Source organism: Balaenoptera musculus, chromosome 11, assembly GCF_009873245.2.
Source record: "Balaenoptera musculus isolate JJ_BM4_2016_0621 chromosome 11, mBalMus1.pri.v3, whole genome shotgun sequence".
Taxonomy (NCBI): domain Eukaryota; kingdom Metazoa; phylum Chordata; class Mammalia; order Artiodactyla; family Balaenopteridae; genus Balaenoptera; species Balaenoptera musculus.
Window position 1 is genome coordinate 65,785,518 of NC_045795.1, and position 22,589 is coordinate 65,808,106.

Sequence of the window (22,589 nt, forward strand, 5' to 3'; positions counted from 1 at the left end):
TGACATTTGTGAAGAATGCGTTTATAAACTGTAATTACTTTGTGAATAAAGATTACTATCTCTGATAGACAATACCAGTTCTCAGCCACCAGTAACTTGATTCTCCCATCCTGTGTTTGGAAGAAGCACAAATCTACAAAGAGGGCTTGCTCATTTTTCAGAGTGAGTTGTATTCACAAGGCTCACATACTTTCGCCCTGCCTTTGATCCTGTCTGTCTCCGTCTCTCTCCATACTTGAATGGGGTGATCTGTTATGTCACACGGCAATCATATTCTCAATACAGAGTATAACTGTGACTGTGCTTGTGGGAGATCTTCAGAAAAGATGCAAAGCTGCTGGCCAGAAAGGTTCTTTCCTTTCCATTTTCTCTTGTACCTCCCCAGTACCTTAAGAATCCTTGGGCTTGGTTATAAGCCAGCTGGAAGTTACGATAGAGTCTCAATTCTCTGACCCAAGTCCTTTTCACAGGTTAACAGTCACAAAATGGAGTTATGAAGTCTCCAAGAGCAGCAGATGAAAAGGGAAATGGAAATGTGAATGTTGAATTTAGCAGCCCTCAGACCCAGAATATGCTACTCTCTAGTGTCCCTGAGGTGGAGAGTAAGGACTTGCTTTGCTGTTCAGGAGTGTGATTATCTCTCGCTGCTTGCAGCTTCTTCACATTAAGACCCTTTGAAATATACTTAGGGACACATATATGTGACTTTGTCAAGTGAGAGCTTTGGGCTTGGGAGGATTCTAGCAGGTTTTAATCTAATTTACGCCTAATCTAACACGACTGAGAAAGGGGGTGTCTTTGGTTTTACTTTCAAATATATGGTGGTACATCTTTAGAAGCCAGATGTGGTTAATCAGACTTGTCTTCATGGTACCTTTGCTTCCAGTGGCTTAATAAATAACCCAATAATTCAAATGATGAATAAAAATTCTAGTGTGTGAAGGTGGTAGGTAATAGACAATTAAAAGTGGTCAACCAAAAAGTTACGAAATCATCCTACCCACTTATTAATCCAACTCCCCACAGGTTATTTCCCTAGGAGACACTGGCATATCTTTACTCTATGAAATCTGAACAAAAGACCTGGCAGGAATGGGGAGGAATACAGTATAAGTCACGCCTGTGCTTGGTACATCTGGGCAGCCGCTGTATGATAACACCTGGGGAATCAAATCATAAATCAACTTGATTGTTCTCATTCGAGTTTTTTGTGTCTGTTTATTCTTTTTTTTTTTAGAATTTTTTTAAAAACATATTTATTTATTTATTTGTTTTGGGCTGCATTGGGTCTTAGTTGCAGGACGTGGGATTCTCCACTGCGGCACACAGGCTCCTCGTTGCGGGGCGTGGGCTTCTCTAGTTGTGGTGCGTGAGCTCAGTAGTTGCGGGGCGTGGGCTTAGTTGCCCCGAGGCAGTGGGATTTTAGTTCCCCTACCAGGGATCGAACCTGTGTCCCCTGCATTGGAAGGCAGATTCTTAACCATTGGACCACCAGGGAAGTCCCGTGTCTGTTTATTCTTATTAAAACAGTTGGCTCCCGGGCTTCCCTGGTGGCGCAGTGGTTAAGAATGTGCCTGCCAATGCAGGAGACATGGGTTTGAGCCCTGGTCTGGGAGGATCCCACATGCTGCGGAGCAGCTAAGCCCGTGCGCCACAACTACTGAACCTGCGCTCTAGAGCCTTTGAGCCACAGCTACTGAAGCCTGCCCTCCTAGAGCCCGTGCTCCACAACAAGAGAGGCCACCGCAATGAGAAGACCCCACGCAGCCATAAATAAATAAATAAATAAATTTATAAAAAAACAATTGTCTCTGTTCTTCAATAGTGATGGGTTTAACAACCATTTTGTATTCTTTAGCAGTGGTGTCTGGTAGCCTCATGTCTAACTATGTGCAGATTGAAAAGAAAGGGCCGCCTTAGTTGTAGGGGACTCTGAGGAATAAGAAATCAGTGGTTAGGACTCTGCACTTCCGTTGCAGGGGGTACGGGTTCAATCCCTGGTCCGGGAACTAGGATCCCGAAAGCCTCGTGGTGCTGCCAAAAAAAAAAAAGAAATCATGCATGCCTTTGTAACACATGAATTGAAGGTAATCTTCTCAAATTGATATGTTGTGAGTACTCCTAGCAGGGGGAGTTCCCTAGCCTCGACAGAAAGTCATCAACGGCTCCTGGAACATCATATTTGTTATCTGATAAGTATAACGTGCTCCTTGCCTTAGGAATTCCTGAATCTACTGATGCCTCCAAGTGGTGCAATCAGAATTTGCAATTGACTGCAATTCACAGTAGTGCCTTGTTCTGATGGCACTGTTCACTGTTCAAGTGGCAACCCACATGTTTTATGGACTGAGTGTACAGGTGTACACGACAGCAGTACCTTCCTCTAAAGCCACTGTGTGCTAAAGCACTCCAGTCTTCCAGGGATAGTTGGATCCATTCAGTCTTTTTTTCATTCCATAACTGCTTATTAAGCTCCTTTTCTGTACCAAGTACTGGGCTTGGTACTGATAATAAAAGACCAGCAAGATTTAGCCTGGTTGATCAGATTTGGCCCAGCATTTGAAAACTAACACTAAGTGCTGTCATAAAGATACAGGTTCTGACATGCAGTGACCATTCCCTTATGAAAGCTTAGTCTTTCAGTAGATTGAAATGGGGTGTGAAGTATTATCACCTGATAAGCAAGTAAGATGAAGTGAGTAACTAATCTGATGAATGAGTGACTAGTCCTTTTCTAGCACTTAGGGCTCGAAATACAGGTATTGAGCCCTAACTACATCCCATGCTAAGCACTTGACATGTATTAATTTACTTAATCTTCATAACCACCTTATGAAGTAGGTACTGTTATTCCTACTTTACAAATGAGGAAACTGAAGCTCAGAGAAGTTAAGGACCTTGCTGAAGGTCATGGAGTGGAGGCATGATGCAAGTTTAGGGAACCTGACCCAGAGTCCATATTCTTAAATAACATGATATACTGCCTCTGGGTGGAAGGGTATCATCTTAACCAACCTCCTGTATAGGTAGAGCTTGGCAGAGTGATAATCCCCTGACCCTCCCTGTCTGCAGAGCTTTTTCTCTTTCCTGGATTGGCTCCTAGAGCAGATTACCTATCCCTAAGAGTGAGCAGGAGTTGCCAAATGCAGCAGGCAGTCCCTTATCTACAGCCACAGAAGTGAATCTGCCTCTGCCTTTCACCAGCTGGGTGACCTTGCCTCTCTGAGCATGTTTCGTCATCTGTAAAATGGAGATAATGATCATGGGATCATTTAGGGGTTAAATGAGATAACATACTTAACAGTTTCTGGCTCTGAGTAAGCACTTAAAAAATGTTAGCAAATTTTTATTATCATTGTCCTCTAGCCTTGAGAACAAACCATGAAACAGTTTCTCAGAGACCAGATTCTAGGACTTAGGTAGGTGGGCAGGTTTTTTTTTTTGTTTTGTTTTGTTTTCACAAGACAATAATTTTATTCTATGTATTTCTCTTGACTCTTTTGGTGTGAAAAGCAGAGAGGTAAAGCATTATTTGACAGATGTATGGATTCAAGCAAGAAACTGAGGTCCAATTGCAAAGAAATGCCTTGTATAACTCAGAGCCCTGTCTGAGGAGACACAGAGGACCCTAGAGGGCGGAGAATGAACACAGCGCAGGGGCTAGTTCCAGAGTCGCATCCTCGGTTAGTTCACTTGCAAGTGTGGGTGAGGGTCCCTTGTCAGTAGGCAGAGATTTTTTTTTCCTCTGCTCTAACACGTATCTGCTGTCTAGTGTTTATTAAACAAAATTTATTTTTTTCTTGATGTGAAAGAATTCGTGTCTTGTCCAAAATGCAGAGGCAAAGGAGCTCTGTAACTGCAGGCTTGTTGAACCCCTTTTCCCACCTATTCTGGTGCCAGGCTTTCCCAAAGTTCTTATTTGCCAATGGTTGCTCCTCAGTTCTCATGGCCAGCTCACTCTGAAGGCTCCAAGCCACAGTGATGCTGCTGCCACCACCGCCACCACCACCACTGCTGCCACTACCAGCCATTCAGTTTCCTGCTCTAAGGATGTGACCTGCCGTGAAGCTTTCACATTCCTCTTTTCTTCCTGTCTTCGGTGTTGTACCTCTTTCTTTTGGTGCTTTTGCCATGCAGCAGTATTGCAAAAAAAGTTTTCAGGCACCAAAGTTAAGAGCCCTTACTACCTTGCCAAGGGGATTTGAGTTAGCCATGGAAAAGAAGATAATGAGAGGGCTCCTGTGCCTCTGTGCTTCAGAAGGAAAGAGTTTGCTTCTTGACAGTGTGCTAGCTCCCTAGCCAGGAGGGGGACGTGCTGGGACTACATGACCTCTGGAGGAGTAGACTGCCCAAAGACAGCGCCCCAACCCACAGGAGCCAAGGCTGAAGACTGATTTCACCTTCTCCCGTTCCCTTTCCCTAAGCTTAAGCTTGCTCTGCCACACTGTCCCAAGTCTGTGGCTTATAACAGCCATTTCCTTTTGCCGATGAATAAGCCCACTCTTTGTAAAATGTTTCAACTTGGGGACTGGAAAGGCTCTCTGTGCTTTCCTGTCTCTTTGTTTCTCCAAAGGTTAATGTTGATGGCTTCTGTCTTTGTCTTTACAGGGAACTCTAATGATCCATGACAAAGAGGTCACCCTTGAGTATGTACCAAGCCTGGATTTTTGGTACTGCAAACGGGTAAGTGCCAAGAATTCCTCTCCTTAGAAGTAAGGATCCAGCATCACAGCTCCTCCATGTCTACAGGAATGCTGCCTGGTGTAGTGTGCATTGCCAAGGGCAAAGGTCTTCTTCCTTGGTTCATTTCAGATGAACTGGAGGCCAGGGCAAGATCATCTATAATTTCTGCTTCCCAGCTACTGCCTGTGGCCATAGAGGGTTCTGGGCCTGTAGTTGGAGACCTTTTCCCAAGGGCATATGCCATGCTTTCTGTTGATTACGAACTGAAAGAAAAACAGTCCCTTGACTTATAACCTCTCCCCAGTTACCCTTCCTGGGGTAAAGAGGATTTATTAGTGTTTGGAATGATGTATATAAAGAGGCTGGTTCTGTGAGAGGTACCCATTTTTTTTGAATATTCAGGGGTTTCCAAGGGTATAGAACTTTAGGTACCATGGTATTTTTCCTCTGTTCAACTTCATATTGTTCTTGAATGGCATATATAAAGATTTTAGGCTATACTCTTTTTAGAAGTCCAGTTTGATTGCAAATGAGCATGAAAATATATTTTGTCATTTTTCATTGCTACTATTTAGTTTCAAAAATAAGTTTGAAAAATCTATATAAAGTTTCTGAACCAAGATTCATTAAAAGTGTTGTAGAACTTGATAAAATTAAGTAAAAGCTTTAGCTTTACATTTTGGAATACAATTTGGATATCTATGATTGTCATTGACCAAAGTATTCATAGTTTATGGATGTAGTACCTTAAGCTGTCAATTTAGGAAAACATTTAACTATTTTTTAAAAGGTGATGAAATACACATAACATTAAATTTACCATTTTAACCATTTTAAAGCATATAATTCAGTAGCCTTAAGTACATTCACAATGAAGTGCAATCATCAACACTATCTAATTCTAGAACTTTTTCATCACCCTAAAAAGAAACCCCATATCTATTAAACAGTCTCTCCCCATTCCCGTTTCCCTCAGTTTCTGGAAACCACTATTACTATTCTGTTTTTTATCTCTATGAATGTGCCTATTCTGAACATTTCATGTAAGTAGAACCATATATTATGTGACCTTTTGTGTCTGCCTTCTTTCACTTAGCATGTTTTCAAGGTTCATCCATGTTATTATGTGTATCAGTACTTCATTTATTTTTAATGGCTGAATAATATTATATGGATATACCACATCTTATCTATTCATCAGTTGATGGACATTTGATTTGTTTCTACTTCTTGGCTATTGAGAATAAGACTGCTATGAATATTTATGTGCAAGTTTTTGTTTGAAAACCTGTTTTCAGTTCTTTTGGAACTGCCCAGGAATAGAATTGTTGGGTCATGTGGTACTTTTCATTTTTTAACTCTTTGAGGAACCAATAAACTGTTTTCCACAGACAGCAGCTGTACCATTTTGCATTCCCTCCAGCAGAGTCTGAGGGTTCCAATTTCTCCACATCCTTGCCAACATTTGTTATATTCCCTTTTTTTTTTTTTTGATAGTAGCCATCAAACTATTTCACAACCACCAGTGGGTGTGAAATAGTATCTGATCATCATGATTATGATGATGATTTGCATTCCCCTAATGACTAATGATGTTGAGCATCTTTTCTTGTGTTTGTAGCCACTAGTATATCTTCTTTGGAAAAATGTTTATTCAAGTCCATTTTTGATTAGATTGTCTTTTTTTTTTTTTTGGAGTATAGTTGATTTACAATGTTGTGTTAGTTTCAGGTGTACAGGAAAGTGAATCAGTTATACATATACTTATATCCACTCTTTTTTAGATTCTTTTCCCATATAGGCCATTACAGAGTATTGAGTAGAGTTCCCTGTGCTATACAGTGTGGGTCCTTATTAGTTAATCTATTTTATATATAGTAGTGTGTGTATGTCAATCCCAATCTTCCAATATATCCCTCCCCTCTGTCTTCTTGTTAAGTTGTAAGAGTTCTTGGGAATTCCCTGGTGGTCCAGTGGTTAGGACTTGGCGCTTTGACTGCAGTGGCAGTCCTTGGTCGGGAAACTAAGATCCCACAAGCCGTGTGGTGTGGCCAAAAAAAAGAAAAAAGAGGGCTTCCCTGGTGGCGCAGTGATTGAGAATCTGCCTGCCAATGCAGGGGACACGGGTTCGAGCCCTGGTCTGGGAAGATCCCACATGCCGCGGAGCAACTGGGCCCGTGAGCCACAATTGCTGAGCCTGCGCATCTGGAGCCTGTGTTCCGCAACAAGAGAGGCCGCGATAGTGAGAGGCCCGTGCACCGCGATGAAGAGTGGCCCCCGCTTGCCACAACTAGAGAAAGCCCTCGCACAGAAACGAAGACCCAACACAGCCATAAATAAATAAATAAATAAAGAGGATGCATTTCAAATAGTAAAAAAAAAAAAAAAGAAAGAAAAAGTTGTAAGAGTTCTTTATATATTCTGGATGTTTATCCCTTATCAGATATGTGATTTGCAAATATTTTCTCCCATTCTGTGTGTTGTCTTTCACTTTCTTGATAGTGTCCTTTGATACACAAGGTTTTAATTTTGATAAAGTCCAATTCATCTATTTTTTTTCTTTTTCTTTTTTTTAAATTTATTTATATATTTATTTATTTTGGGCTGCGTTGGGTCTTCGTTGCTGTGCGCGGGCTTTCTCTAGTTGCAGTGGGCGGGGGCTGCTCTTCATTGGGGTGCGTGGACTTCTCATTGCGGTGGCTTCTCTTGTTGCAGAGCGCGGGCTTCAGTAGTTGTGTCTCGCGGGCTCTAGAGCGCAGGCTCAGTAGTTGTGGTGCACGGGCTTAGGTGCTCCACGGCATGTGGGATCCTCCTGGACCAGGGCTCAAACCTGTGTCTCCTGCATTGGCAGGTGGATTCTTAACCACTGTGCCACCAGGGAAGCCCCTATTTTTTTTTCTTTGATTGCTTGTCCTTTGGTGTCATGAAACCATTGCCAAAGCCAGGGTCTTGAAGACTTATCCATATGTTTTCTTCTAAGAAATTTATAGTTTTGGCTTTTATATTTAGATCTTTGGTCTATTTTGAGTTAATTTTTGTTCCGGGTATGAGGTAAGGGTCCAGTTTCATTCTTTGGAATGTGGATATTCAGTTTTCCCAGCACCATTTGTTGAATTAACAATTATTTCCCCGTTGAATGGTTTTGGTACTCTTGTTGGAAATCATTTGACCATAGATGTATAGGTTTATTTCTATAGACTCTCAGTTTTATTCTGTTGATCTATGTTTTTATCCTTATGCCAGTACCACACTGTTTTTTGTTTTTGTTTTTTTGGCTGCGTTGGGTCTTCGTTGCTGCGCATGGGCCTTCTCCAGTTGCGGCGAGCAGGAGCACTCTTCGCTGCGGTGCGGTGGCTTCTCCTGTTGTGGCACACAGGCTCTAGGCACGCGGGCCTCAGCATTTGCAGCATGTGGGCTCAGTAGTTGTTGCTCGTGAGGGCTCAGTAGTTGTGGCTCGTGAGAGCTCAGTAGTTGTGGCGCACAGGCCCAGCCGCTCCACGGCATGTGGGATCTTCCCGGACCAGGGCTCGAACCCACGTCCCCTGCATTGGCAGGCAGATTCTTAACCACTGCGCCACCAGGGAAGCCCACCACACTGTTTTGATTACTGTAACTCTTTAGTAAGTTTTGCAGTCGGGAAGTGTGAGTCCTTCGATTTTGTTCTTTTTCAAAATTGTTTTGGCTACTCAGGGTCCCTTGCAATTTCATATACATTTGAGGATCTGCTTTTCCATTTCTGCAAAAAAAGGCCATTAGAATTTTGAGAACATTTTGCATTTTAATAGTGATTGCCTCTACGTCTTGGAATTATGAGTGATTTTCCCCTGTCTCTTAAACTTTCCATTATTAGCTATAATGCACACGTATTGTTTATTTTATAATCAGAGATGGAGGGAGCTAGCATTAAAGGGAAAGTTTTGAACTCTGTTTTCTGTTAACTAGCAGAAAAAAATGTTAATATCTGACATGAGAATTATACAGCTGTTGCCAAGGCTGTTGTTTGAAAGAACAGAATAGCTTGGTTAAATTGTTCCCTAAAATGGCAGGCCGCTTGTTCAGCTGTTTCAGAGGTACTTTGTAATTTCTGTGCTTTTCTGGAAGAGTTGAGGTGCCAACCCTGCATATGTGATCTTTGGCCTGATGTGAAATGCACTGACTTTTTAAAAAATTCATAGCAGCATTACTCATAATAACCAAAAAGTGGAAACAACCCAAATGCCCATCAACTGATGAATGGATAAACAAAATGTGGTATAGCCATACAATGGAATGCTATTTAGCAGTGAAAAGGAATGAAGTATTGATAGGTGCTACAACATGAATGAACTGGGAAAAAACTATGCCAGATGCAAAAGATTAATTCTATAGGACTGGGGGTGAGAATGGGAGATGACTCCACCAGGTTTCTTTTTGGGATGAAGAAAATGTTCTAAAGTTAGATTATGGTGATGATTGTATTATAGATATACTAGAAATCATTGAATTGGACACTTAAAACTGATGAATTTTATGGTATTTAAATTATACCTACTCAGGTTAGGATCCTGATTCCCCCACTTACAGCTCTGCTGTACAGTCATCCAACGGTATCTGTGGGGGATTGAGTCCAAGACCCCTTGCTGATATCAAAATCCACAGATGCTCAAGTCGCTTATATAAAATGATGTAGTATTTGCACATAACCTAGGCACATCCTCTCATGTACTTTAAATCATCTCTAGATTACTTATAGTAGATAATACAATGTAAATGCTATGTAAATAGCTGCCGGCATGTGGCAAATTCAAGTTTTGTTTTTTGGAACTTTCTGGAATTTTTTTTCCCCAAATATATTTGATCTGTATTTGGTTAATCTGCAGATGTGGAACCTGTGGATATGGAGGGCCAACTGTAATAACAAATAGCCCTCAAATCCTAGTGACTTACATTGACAAACATATTCTTCACTCACATTACATGTCCAGGGGCTGCGGGCAGTTGCTACAGTTTGGCTTCATGGCCGCTCAGTCTGGGACCCAGGTGGAAGGAGTTAGTCCCACATCGGGACTCCTGGCCAAGGGAAAGAACAGGACGCTCATCTACACAAGCATTGGCTCTTAAAGCTTCTGCCAGACCTGTGTAGATCACGTTCACTCACGCTCCGTTGACCAAAGCAAGACATGTGGCAAGGCTGACAATGAAGTCCCTCACCCTACAGGGAGGCACCACAGTCACTTGACAATGGGCAGGGCTGTGTGTATGATCTCCTTACAGAGAAGGGAACAATAAAGTAATTGACTTTAATCACCTTGCTCAAGTGACTTAACCTCTCCAGGCCTCAGTTTCATTATCTACAAATTGGGGAGATAATAGTTGTCTGGATCAGTAAGTGACCACATGTAAAGTAAAGTAAGTCCAGTACATGCTGTGTGCTGTTTAATCATTAGCTGCTGCTGCTTTTATTATTATTCTCTCCTCCATTTGGTATTCTTTTACTCAACCTACAAGGCCCTACTCACATAGAATCCTTTTCATGGTTCCTGCTCTTTTGGTTTCTTACCAGTCAACTCCGCCCTTCTAACACTCTGAGCTCAGTGGCAAAAGTTCAGGTTTGGGGCTGTGTTTGGGGTTGGGCAATGATAGACTAGCCTTTTTGTTCATAGGTTCAGACAAGAAGAACTACATTCACAATGCAAAGTGTCTCTTCCCTTGTTCTAGGGTAGTGAATGTAACTTTTCCTTTTAACATCCTCAGAATAGCTGCCAGAGACACTACTTATGGATCTTCTTCCTCCTTCCGTGCCCTTTTTAAAATCAGTGTTTGAAAAAGGAATTGATCACTGGATTCTTCTCAGTTCCAGCCAAGCCTGAATAGGGTTGTCATAACCAGTTCAGGATCAAATTTTGGATGCAGACTGAGTGGTAACAGCTTTAGGGCAGTATATCCTATAAACCACTTAATAATCCAGTTTTCTTAGTCAAGTTTACTTCCTGTAGAAATCCTTGTCCAGAGCAAAAGCATTTGGGGCTGCTCCAAGGTCCATATACCCTGTCAGAGGCAGCTCTCAAACAGCAGCTCATCAGAGTCTATGTCAGCTCTGATGAGTGGAAGACATCAGACTGATTAGGTTTTAAGGTGATCTGGGATATGGCTTATTTCTTTCATTCTTCGGCAGTTGTTGCTGTGTTGGATATACGTAAGATTTTTTTAAAAATTTTTTTTGGTCAATTTGAATTCTTTTCCTTTCCCTTGTAGTGTAAGGCCAGCACTGGTGGACACCGATCTTCATGTTCATTCTGCAAGTGCCCAAGGGAAGGTGAGTGGTGGTAGAGATGGAGGTGGTAGTTTTTATTTTGTGCACTGAGCAAAACAAATCTCATGCTTTCCTTGGCTTCAAAGAGTGATCATCCCTAAATACAGGATGATCTGTAAAGCTCTTAAAAGTGCAATGTGATAGCTAACTTCGTGTGACCTGTTAGTAAATAGTTTTGGATCTCAGAGTTCTGCCAGGGGAATGAGATGGGTTATGGGCTCCTTACCCATAACCCAGCTGACCAGAGGTCAGTAGTATTGTTACTCAGAATACATTTAAGGATATTAGATTGAGAAAGAGTCTACATGGCATTAGTCCATGTGGACACCCCACCCACCCTGCCCCAGCTTCTTTGAAGTTATTGGGAATAATTTGCTTTTGTTATTATTTTCTCATTTACGTTCTAAACATTTGAGGATCTTCAACACAAAAACATTTGTTAAAGTAACAGTAAAAATATAAACAAGAGACAATAATCAGGGTTGAGGGTATGTGTTATTTTTATAGAGTAATAAACCTAACAGCTTCTCAGTAACTTGGTTTTAAAGTTAATTTCTCCTGAGAACCTGTAGGTAAACAACCTTGAAGAGTCTGTCAAAGGCATCCGTAACAATAGTCCTATAACAATGACTGTTATGTGCCTCTTTCTGATATTATCCTGTAAGGGAAGCTAGTGCATGACCATAAAATACAGTTCAGTGCTGGGATCCTGTTAGTCTTCTGAAAGATCTGTTTGTTCCAAGGGTAGAACTTAGCATGCCTACAAAGAATTCCTTAGCTGGGCTTTTGGCCTATAGTGGAGATTCTACTCTTTAGTGAGGGCTGTGAAGCAGGTGTTCTGAAAATCTTTGGGGAAAGCTCTACATGCTCTAGAGACCAAAGCAGCATGTGGGAAGGTGAGTAAATAACTTCCCCGTGGACAGGTTGGAGATCTTTAGCTTGTTGTATTACTTCAATTAGGCAAAATTGTGCTTTTTCCCTCAAGAAAGACTTCTTTCTCAGTCTACTCTAACAAATGAACAGATGGTTTATAAAAACCCTTGAGCACCATACCACTAAGATGGCTGACACAACTTTAACATGGAAACATACATAGCAAATATTCGTTGGTCGCCTGTCACTGCTGTTAAGTAATCTCTACACTGCTCCCATAGAATATCTCTTTGAGCCTCATGACTTCCTCTAAGAATGAATTAATTGCAGAAATACCTCCAATTAACTGGACAAATTATCCTGCTTTAGAAAGAGATTTGAAATGAATCATTTACATTTTAAAGGACATTTGCCCATTGTAATTATTTGCATATAAATGAGCTGTGTGCAGGTAGGTCTCTTCTTAGCTTCTCCAGAGAATAGGGTGTCTGGTCTTACAGAATTTGAGCAGCTATCTTAGTACCATAACACTGGAAGAAGCAAGGCCCCTAGCCATACACGTTTGAGATAAGTGTTTCTAGCAAACTTCTAGCAAGGGCCATATCTTTGGTAATTTTGTCCCCAGATCTGTTCTATCATTGGTTATAATAGTAAAGTTCAGGGTCTCATGAAAGATTTAAATGTTGGGGAAGTGATAGAAAACTCTTAAGGTTAAATTTTTTAAATACTGGGTAGTTTCTTCTGTTTAACTATTTTATATGCTGTCTTATTAGCCGTGCTTAAAGTCTGTCAGAGGACTTTTTTGTAGGTATTTCTTTGACTTTTAAAACTATTCCAGGGAATTCCCTGGCGGTCCAGTGGTTAGGACTTGGTGCTTTCACTGCTGTGGCCCGGGTTCAGTCCCTCGTCGGGGAACTAAGATCTCGCATGCCACATGGTGCAGCCAAACAAAACAAAATAAAAGCATTCCAGTATGAGTATTTGGTGGCAGGTAAGGAGGAATCACAGTGTTTGGGGGGATAAAACCTGTTGGAGATTCTCTTTCTGTTCTGTTCCTCTAGTGACAGAGGCCAAGCAAGAATTAATAACCTACCCTCAGCCTCAGAAAACATCCATACCAGCACCGTCAGAAAAACAACCCAGCCAACCAAGGTCAGCTGATAAGGAATCTGAACCCAAGAAGCGGGAAGAAGGACAAGAACCACGCTTGGGACATCAAAAGAGAGAAGCAGAAAGGTATCTCCCTCCTTCGCGGAGGGAAGGGCTCACCTTCCGAAGAGATCGAGAGAAGGAGCCATGGTCTGGGGAGACACGCCAGGATGGGGAAAGCAAAAGTAAGTGGTTTGTTGGGGCATGTACCAGACCGTGACCACCGTGGTTGGAACATAGATTGCTTGTGTTGTGGCTGTGGACCAGCAGCTTCCTACACCCTAGTAAAACTGCTCGGCCTGATTGAAGAGGCTCTTGCTTTTTGCTGGCCTCACTGAAGTAATCTATATCCTCCAAATAGCAAGTTGCTATTCAGGTGCGGCAAAGCATAACTTTAGATTTCTAAGTATTGGTGAAGAAAAATATGAAGTATTTGACTAGCATGTGTTATAGCACCAGCCTTGGTAGAGCAGGGTAACATCTGCAGTCATCTGCAGTAAAAAAAAAAAAAAAAAATATATATATATATATATATATATATATATATATATATATATATACACTCAGGCTCTGAGGACTTCAAAAATGTAAACCTTTCTTACTCTTTCCTTTCTCCTCTCCCATTTGTGCTTGGTTTGTTCAGCAATCATGCTAAAACGCATCTATCGTTCCACTCCACCTGAGGTGATAGTGGAAGTGCTGGAGCCCTACGTCCGCCTTACTACTGCTAACGTCCGTATCATCAAGAACAGAACAGGCCCCATGGGCCACACCTATGGCTTTATTGACCTTGACTCCCATGCGGTGAGTCGTAGTTATCCGTCACCACCACCACCACCCCCTGGATCCCTCACCTCCTACTACCTCAGAACAGCCTAGGGATGGCTGGCTATAGAAACCTCAAGAAGGTTTGAAGGACTTTAATCTTGGAATTCTCATTTGCTACTTGGTACCATAACCCCTCTTATTCTTTTCTTGGGGTTCATTCAGGTGAAATGACTGCCCTTGAAAGTTGGAACTCTGAGTGGTTTTCCAGATCCATTTTTGTCTTGTGGCATTTACAGTTTCCAGTTAAAATAAAGTGACAGCTTAGTCACTTGTGGAAAATCTGAGGACTAAACCTTTTCAAGATTTTAGTGAATTTTCTGATTTCTTAAAATCATTTTGCCTGGCCACAGACAGTTTTATGTTTGATGGAAACAGAGCATTTCCTCTTTTTCCTCAAAGTGTTGCTTTAATAGATTTCTTGTGGCTTGAATTTTTAGTCGTGGGGCCCTTTTCTATGGAAGTAATGTGAGGATAGCAATGAAAATCATTGATATTTCTTAGATTTCACGCTCAGAAATCACAAGGGATTTTGTAAACTGAATCTGATGCAGTGACAGTTGCAGACTAAAAGAAGAGGATTTGAATTTCTGAAATTTATACCAAGAACTGATGTCTACTCTGACGGTTATTCTGATCAACCCTTCATTAAGAGTTGCCTGTTTTTGCCAGTGTGCTCTTAGTATTACAGTTATGACCAGAACATAATGTTTAGAAATTTTTCTTTTGAGAAGGAAAACCCATGTTCAGTTTTCTTTCAAGGGACATGTCCTTTTCTCTCTTTGGGTTTAAATGAGTCTTTGGTTCCCCAGGAAGCTCTTCGCGTAGTGAAGATCTTGCAGAACCTTGATCCACCATTTAGCATTGATGGGAAGATGGTAGCTGTAAACCTGGCCACTGGAAAACGAAGGTAAAGCAGAGGTGTGCTACCCCCACTCAGGTTTTTGGGAGGAAACTCTTATTCCTGGCTGGAGAGACAGATAGTAGAACGTGGTGCTTTCCCAGTATGAGTTGCTTCAGGTATGTGTGTATATTTTCTTTTTCTGAAGCTTGCCTTGTTCTGACTCTAGGTTTTTGTTTTTCCCTTTAAATAGCAGTACTAGGTACTTTTGTTTTTTCCCTCTTGATTCTCTGGTATCTTTGGGTCCCAGGTGATGGTACAGTCTTGGATGTGCAGGAAAAAAATCGCAATATATCCTTGCCCCTTGGAATCCTAAGAAAATGCTGTCTTGACTTTGTTCATACCCCCATAGTGCTGGGAAATCTTATTCTTCTTTACTCCTTCATTCATCTTGACCCAGGAGTGGTAACTGGGAAATGGCTGCATCAGAGAGGCAGGCTTACAGGGATGGGGCAGATCTTGCTCTGGCACCCTCAACTCAATTGCTGTTTTGCTTCAGCCGATAGCTTTGTAGGAGTCCCACTGCCCCTCCCCTCGGGAGTCTCTGCATCACCAGACTTGCTTACTGTCTGGGTTGGTTCCTTTCCGTGCAAAAGGGGGAAAAGAGTTTCTCAGCAAATCTGTAGGGTTGGGCACTCCTCAAGTGGCTTTTGGTAGCAGGCTCAAGACATGTTGTATTGTTTGTTGCAGAAATGATGCTGGGGACCATTCTGACCACATGCACTACTATCAGGTAGGCTTCAGCAGTTGGGGGGGTGCTCTATTAAAATCCTCAAGTGACTGAAAGAGTGATCTTAAATTTTCTCTAGTGGGTGATTGTTAAGGTAAATGGCTATCAGAAGTTCCATAATTTTAACTTGTCTTTCTGTGATAGGGTAAAAAATATTTCCGAGATAGGCGAGGAGGTGGCAGAAATTCAGACTGGTCTTCAGATACAAATCGACAAGGACAACAGTGTGAGTGACCTTTGTCTTATTTCTATTGTTCTTTCTGGCTTGACTACTCATTAATTGAAATCTTTATGGTCACAGAGTTGGCAAGAGATGCAATTGACTAGGGGTTCTGTCTCAGAGAGCACCATCTACAGGTTCTGTACCGTTTTGGGTTGGCCAGCCTCGTTCTTAGATTGTTCTTGATGAGTCCCCAGCAAGGGCTTCATTGGACAGGGACTAACACTGGCTCTGGTTTTATTCCCTCTAGCTTCATCTGACTGCTACATATATGATTCTGCTACTGGCTACTATTATGACCCCTTGGCAGGAACTTATTATGACCCCAATACCCAGGTGAGTTTTTGGCTTTGTTATTTTGTCAATGATTCTTTTGAGAAAAGTACCTGTGATTTGTTACTTTGAAGGTTTTATTCCCTGGATTCTCTGGTTGCTCATTACTTGAAAAGTGTAAAAGTTTAGATCTATATAAGCTGAATATTTCTCCATTCAAGGCAGCTGCTCTACTATTGTACTATGTGTACCTCATGTCTACTTCTTGTTTTAAAAAGTCCAGGTTTTATATTGAGGTATATTTATTTAGGTGGATTTTTAAAGATGATAATCTTCATGTTAACTGTTGCACATATAGAAAATCAATGCCTTGTGGCATTACAGGCAAGAACAGTGCTGTTCTTGGAAAAATGGACAGTGAGTGGTCTGGCTACATCCTGGCCCCTGGAGTGGAGTTTTAGATTGTTTGATATGGTCTCTTCTTAGGCTTGAGAGAGAGAGCTGTTCTTTCCCTCAGAAGGGAACTGTGCTCCTTAGATCTGGAATTACTGGGAAAGTGAAACGTTCTGTAGACTTAACTGTTTCCAACTGTATTGCAGCAAGAAGTCTATGTGCCCCAGGACCCTGGGTCACCTGAGGAAGAAGACATCAAGGAAAAGAAACCCACCAGTCAAGGAAGGTCAAGCAGCAGGAAGGAAACGTGTAAAAGAGATAGCAAGGAGAAAAAAGACCGAGGAGTGACAAGGGTAAGAGGACTTGTGAATCTGCTCCCTTTTCACCACATAATTACAGATTAAAAGAAAAGAGTCATAGACGAGGTCTGGGTTTGAGGTGTAGAGTTACTAAAAAAGCAGGCAGTCCACTAGCCTCTTACAGCCTGTGGTCACTCTCTTTTCTAAATACAGAAACTGTGGATGGTGGAACAAAGTGGCTCAGCTCAAACCCCAATACCTCAGCTCCACACAGTTTCACTTTCCTACATCCCTTTTCAGTGCTTGACTCCGTATACACATTTCTATAGGTGTAATTGTAGCAGGGGATACCATTTTCTATTCTTTATTCACTTTATATTTGGTCATAAGTATTTTTTCATGTTTGTATAATACTCTTTATTACTTCCATGCCTGTATGGTAAAAATTCATAGTAAAACTGTGACCTTGTTTTCTTCATCATTCCTACATTGTTTGTCTCCTCTTTCTAATCTTATTCTGTTATAATATACAGCATTTAGCATTTTCTTTTTTCTTTTTTAAATTACTTCCTTAGGATAAATTTTCAAGAACAAAGATGATGAACATTTTTACATTTCCTGGCATAAAATCAAATTATTTTCCAAAGAATTATATTGATTTACCCTGACACCAGTTATGCATTAATGCAAATGGCTGAATTGGCCTGTGGCTTAATTCATAAATTGTCTTTTTCTTCCCCCGCCTTCTAATACTACTAGTGTTTATGCAGCTACATATATAGAGAGAAAGAATCTGTCTGAGAACTTTTTTTTCTTCTAATTTTATTGAGATATAATTAACATACAGCACTGTATAAGTTTAAGGTATACAGCATAATGATTTGACTTATATACATGATGAAATGATTACCACAGTAAGTTTAGTGAACATCCATTGTCTCATAAAGAAACAAAATAAAAGGAAAAAAAATTTTTTTTCCTTGTGATGAGAACTCTTCTGATTTACCCTCTTAACAGCTTTCATATATAACATACAGCACTGTTCATTATATTAATCATGTTGTACACTATATCTCTAGTATTTATGTATCTTATAATTGGAAGTTCTTACCTTTTGACCACCTTCATCCATTTTCCCCACCCCTACTCCCACCCTGCCTCTGGTAACCACAAATCTGATCTCTTTTTCTTTGAGTGAGTTTGTTTGTTTGGGTGTTCTGTTTTGTTTTTCTTTTGTTTCCCTACAACACTTGTTAGTTTTGGTGCACAACATAGTGATTCAAAATTTCTATACATTACAAAATGATCACCACTGAAAACTTAGACTTTAAAGTTATACTGGCTTGGGCTTCCCTGGTGGCACAGTGGTTGAGAATCTGCCTGCTAATGCAGGGGACACGGCTTCGAGCCCTGGTCTGGGAAGATCCCACATGCTGCGGAGCAACTAGGCCCGTGAGCCACAACTACTGAGCCTGCGCGTCTGGAGCCTGTGCTCCCAAGAGAGGCCGCGATAGTGAGAGGCCCGTGCACCGCGATGAAGAGTGGCCCCCACTTGCCACAACTAGAGAAAGCCCTCGCACAGAAACGAAGACCCAACACAGCCAAAAATAAATAAATAAATAAATAAATTAAAAAAAAAAAAACTTTAAAGTTATACTGGCTTAATATGTGGGGGGTTTTTTGTTTTCTTTATAAATTTTTTTATTTAATTTATTCATTTTCGGCTGTGTTGGGTCTTCATTGCTGCGTGCGGGCTTTCTCTAGTTGCGGCAAGCGGGGGCTACTCTTCGTTGCAGTGCGCGGGCTTCTCATTGCAGTGGCTTCTCTCGTTGTGGAGCACGGGCACGCAGGCTTCAGTAGTTGCGGCACGCGGGCTCAGTAGTTGTGGCTCATGGGCTCTGAACACAGGCTCAGTAGTTGTGGCGCATGGGCTTAGTTGCTCCGCGGCATATGGGATCTTCCCGGACCAGGGATCAAACCCATGTCCCCTGCATTGGCAGGCGGATTCTCAACCACTGCGCCACCAGGGAAGCCCCTGGCTTAATATTTGGATTCTGCTTTTGCCACTTATTCTTTCTAACCATATTCTCAATCATTTGTAAAATGAGCATATTAATGTCTATTTAGAAGGATTATAGTAAAGGCTGAAGGAGATAATGTATATACATGCATCACCTGGTGCCTGACATATAGTAATCACTCAATATATACTAAATGTGATGTTTTTTAAGTTTTTTTTTTTAATTTTGGAATCATTATAGTAACATTACAGATATTTCACAAATTAAGAGGTTTGGAAAATCAGACTCATTTCAACAGGGTTAACTCTAAGCCCAACTTTTATAAATATCATATAAAAATTATCTGGGATTTTTATCAGTTTCAGGAAAATGCCAGTGAGGGGACACCTCCCCCAGAAGATGTCTTTAAGAAGCCTCTGCCTCCCACTGTGAAGAAGGAAGAGAGTCCTCCACCAGTAAGGCTAAGCTGATGCACTGGGCTAGGGCTGGGGCTGGTTCCGAATGGGAAAGGAAGTTCAAAGGTTGATGCCTCACTTTGGTGTTGGTCCTTTAGCTCTCTGTGTCTCACAGACAAGGACTCTTCTTGAGTATAAGCATGAGGTAAATTTTCCTGTCTGCTAATAGGGGTATTGATGGAGAATCAGAGGCAGTTATCTGTCCTCTTTCCCTCTGCCTTGTGACATTCCCACCAGACTGGCCCTTTTTAAGTTAGAATCTCGGTCTTGTTAATTCTTCTCTTCTAAATGACCAAGGAAACCCATTTTCCTGGCCCCGATGTTTCCTACCTTTTGGTGCTGCATGAGAATCTCATAGGTGTCGAGTGCATGCATGGTCATTTTTATAGTTTGCCTGCCAGAGTGAACAATGCTAACATTGGTACCCATTTTTTAGATGCCTTTAAGTGATAGTGTCAATCTAATCACAAGTTATTTCGATTAAATATAAATATATAGCAATAGAGACCCTCTGTTTGTTTTTATTTTGATTGATCATATGCCAATGATCATGCATCATTATTTAACATTTCCTACAAGCTACTGATAAATGCTTTTTGCCTGCTCTACATTATTGATTCAGTTCACTGTAACATCTATCCTAACCATGCCTTTGTCTTTACCTTACTCAGGAACTGGATCTGTCTACCTGGGTGTTTATCCTTCAGTTGCTTTTAGTCCATCTCCTAAATCTCTTTTGCTCTAGGAGTTACTGTAGCCTTGATGAAACTTATCTTTCCTTTTCTCCATGGGTTACAGTGACTTGGAGGTGGTTGCTATCTCTGCCTCTTCAAAAGTAACTTGTAACTTTTAAACTCTCCCTGTGGTCTCTGTCAGTTTCCCTTTCTCTTCCTTCTCATCACTGTTCTGTTGCTAGAGTCACTTCTAAGGGAAACTTTCTGGTTTATCTCAGTGGACAAGGAGAAAAGTCAAGCTCGAGCCATGTTGCTTCCATCTGGGAAATGAGCAACATGGTCAGTGGGCCTATTCTGAACCCAGTTCATTATTCAAACTAAAAGAAATGAGATGCCCATATTAGAATATCCAGAAAACAGGCCCCAAATATAGGTTGAGTTTGCGTTAATCCCTGGCCTTCTCCTACCAGCCTAAAGTGGTAAACCCACTGATCGGCCTCCTGGGTGAATATGGAGGAGACAGTGACTATGAGGAGGAAGAGGAGGAGGAGCAGACCCCTCCTCCACAGCCCCGCACAGCACAGCCCCAGCAGCGGGAGGAGCTGACCAAGAAGGAGAATGAAGAAGACAAACTCACTGACTGGAATAAACTGGCTTGTCTGCTCTGCAGAAGGCAGTTTCCCAATAAAGAAGTTCTGATCAAACACCAGCAGCTTTCAGACCTGCACAAGGTATTAGGGGAAGGGCCCTGACCTTTCGAACTTTTGACTCTTTATCACTGTTGAGCATTACAGTGACTAAAGAAGCTTATGCTGTCCTCCTCAGCCTGTATCTTCCCCAACTCCTCTAATTAAATCAGTTTAATTCAAAAATGAGTTGCTGGGACTTCCCTGTGGTCCAGTGGTTAAGACTTCGCCTTCCACCACAGGGGGCCCAGGTTCGATCCCTGGTTGGGCAACTAAGATCCCACATGCCATAAAGTGCGGCCACAAAAAAAAAAAAGACAAAAATGAGTTGTTTCTCCACCTTTTGTTCATGAGTTGCTCTGCATTAAGACGGTGCCCACCTTCAAAAAACTTCAGAGTGTAGACCCAAGGCAAGCAGCATGGCTGGGGCTGGGGCACCAAACATGGAAGCTGTGCTGAAGACAGGAGGAGAAGAGGTCGTGGAAAAGGAAACTCACCTGCTGGGTTTCTCATCTTAGCTCTACCATTAACCTAACAGTTGGACTTCAGATAAGGCCCTTTTCTTCTTTGATACTTGGTGGCTTCACCTGTATCACTTCCATCTAGCTCTGACAGTGTGCGGTTTTCCCCAAGGGTGAGTCACATTCTGCCATCTCTTCATGTAGTGAGTTATTGCTATAAGCCATGGCACAACAACTATTCTTGGGGTGTTAAACTGACATACATTGGTCCTCCCTTGCAGTCTTCTCATTTATATGTACTGGCCAAGGAGCCAAATTCTGGACAAGTAAAGCCCCTAGATGGACTCGTGTTCTCAGTATAAAGTAATTTCTTTCACACTCCTTTTCTAGCCGATGTTGCTAGAGCACATGAGGGGATTAGATTTAGACTTTCTCTCAATATAAAACCCAAAGTCTTAATGTAGCTAAAAGCTGAGAAGCTCTGCTTTGATGATAGGCACACCTCTTCTTCCAGCTGCCTCTGTTGAGGCTCTGCAAAGTTTCTAGGATTCTGAGAGGCTCCTTCTGACAATCCCTGCAACAGACTACCTCCCAAGTTCCTTTGACCTTCTGGAATTCTGAGTCATCAGACAACACATTTAAAATTCAGCTCTCTTATGAAAGTGCTAGTAAATTGCTAAAGAGATTAAAAAGTTGTTGTCAGGAAAGAGGAGCCAGAGGTCTGATGAATCCACAAACTGAACTAGCCCTGGGACAGTGGAAGGTGGACTATAGCACTTTTCCTTTCCTTGCAGTAATCCAATGCAAAGAATCTCCTCTCTGTACAAGAGCTGCTCTGGACACCTTAAGTTTCTTATATATGCCAGAGGGAGCCACGCTTGAGGAGTGTAGGACCCTCAAGGAGTTCAGGACTCTCAGAGCAATCTGTTCTTTTGTGACCTTGGAGTTCCTTTTCCTGTTTCTCTGTGGGCTTGAATAGTGCCCACAGAGAATAGTGTCTGAGGATGGCAGGTGGTAGTGGTGGTAGGCAGAGCATGTGGGCCTTTGGTTTTCTTCACTGGTGTAGTCAGATTCCCCTCTCCCATTTTTACCTTAGGTAAAGAGATATAAACCAGATTTGTGTCTTCTGCACTTTGGAGAGAACTAGGATAAAATTCTGTCTTGTGCCACAACATGTAACTAATCTATGTGACAAGCCAGTGTTAGAACCTGGGTTCCCATTGGTGAGGCTAACGCAAGACCAGTTAGGGATTGTTGCTTGCATGGTGCAGTGATCACTTGGGAGAGTTGGTCAGTGAAAGGAGCTACAGTCCTAGAGCAGCTATCAGGAAAGACCTAGAGCATTTCTAGGACCACTTGTTTTAGACCTACACTCACAGAACTCCCTCTCTTCTCAGCAAAACCTGGAAATCCATCGGAAGATAAAACAGTCTGAGCAGGAGCTAGCCTATCTGGAGAGGAGAGAACGGGAGGTAAGATTTGGTGACTTGTTACTCCCTTGACCCCAACTCTTTTTGCTTTCTGGTGTAGCATTTGTAGGCTGTGCTGAAGACAAAGAATGAAGAAGCCCCAAAAGATGGTGTATACATTTCTCAAAACTCATCAAACTACATTAAAGTGGGTGCATTTTATAGTTTATAAATTATACCTTAAT

General features: G+C 41.7%; 1 protein-coding gene across 4 annotated transcripts in view; it reads left to right on the forward strand.

Annotated features, from left to right (window-relative positions):
- Window positions 1-22,589, forward strand: part of RBM6 (RNA binding motif protein 6) — a 111,148-nt gene that overhangs the window by 84,253 nt on the left and 4,306 nt on the right. For 2 of the 4 annotated variants that reach the window (XM_036867979.1, XM_036867981.1), the window contains 12 exons: window positions 4,609-4,683; window positions 10,918-10,978; window positions 12,910-13,182; window positions 13,641-13,801; window positions 14,635-14,732; window positions 15,414-15,456; window positions 15,598-15,679; window positions 15,924-16,009; window positions 16,546-16,692; window positions 19,019-19,114; window positions 20,259-20,519; window positions 22,333-22,407. In XM_036867979.1, coding sequence (XP_036723874.1) covers window positions 4,609-4,683; window positions 10,918-10,978; window positions 12,910-13,182; window positions 13,641-13,801; window positions 14,635-14,732; window positions 15,414-15,456; window positions 15,598-15,679; window positions 15,924-16,009; window positions 16,546-16,692; window positions 19,019-19,114; window positions 20,259-20,519; window positions 22,333-22,407 — 1,458 coding nt within the window. Of the gene's footprint in view, window positions 1-3,516; window positions 3,684-4,608; window positions 4,684-10,917; window positions 10,979-12,909; window positions 13,183-13,640; window positions 13,802-14,634; window positions 14,733-15,413; window positions 15,457-15,597; window positions 15,680-15,923; window positions 16,010-16,545; window positions 16,693-19,018; window positions 19,115-20,258; window positions 20,520-22,332; window positions 22,408-22,589 lie in introns of all 4 variants that reach the window. The other 2 variants (XM_036867982.1, XM_036867980.1) reach the window with 2 other exon arrangements.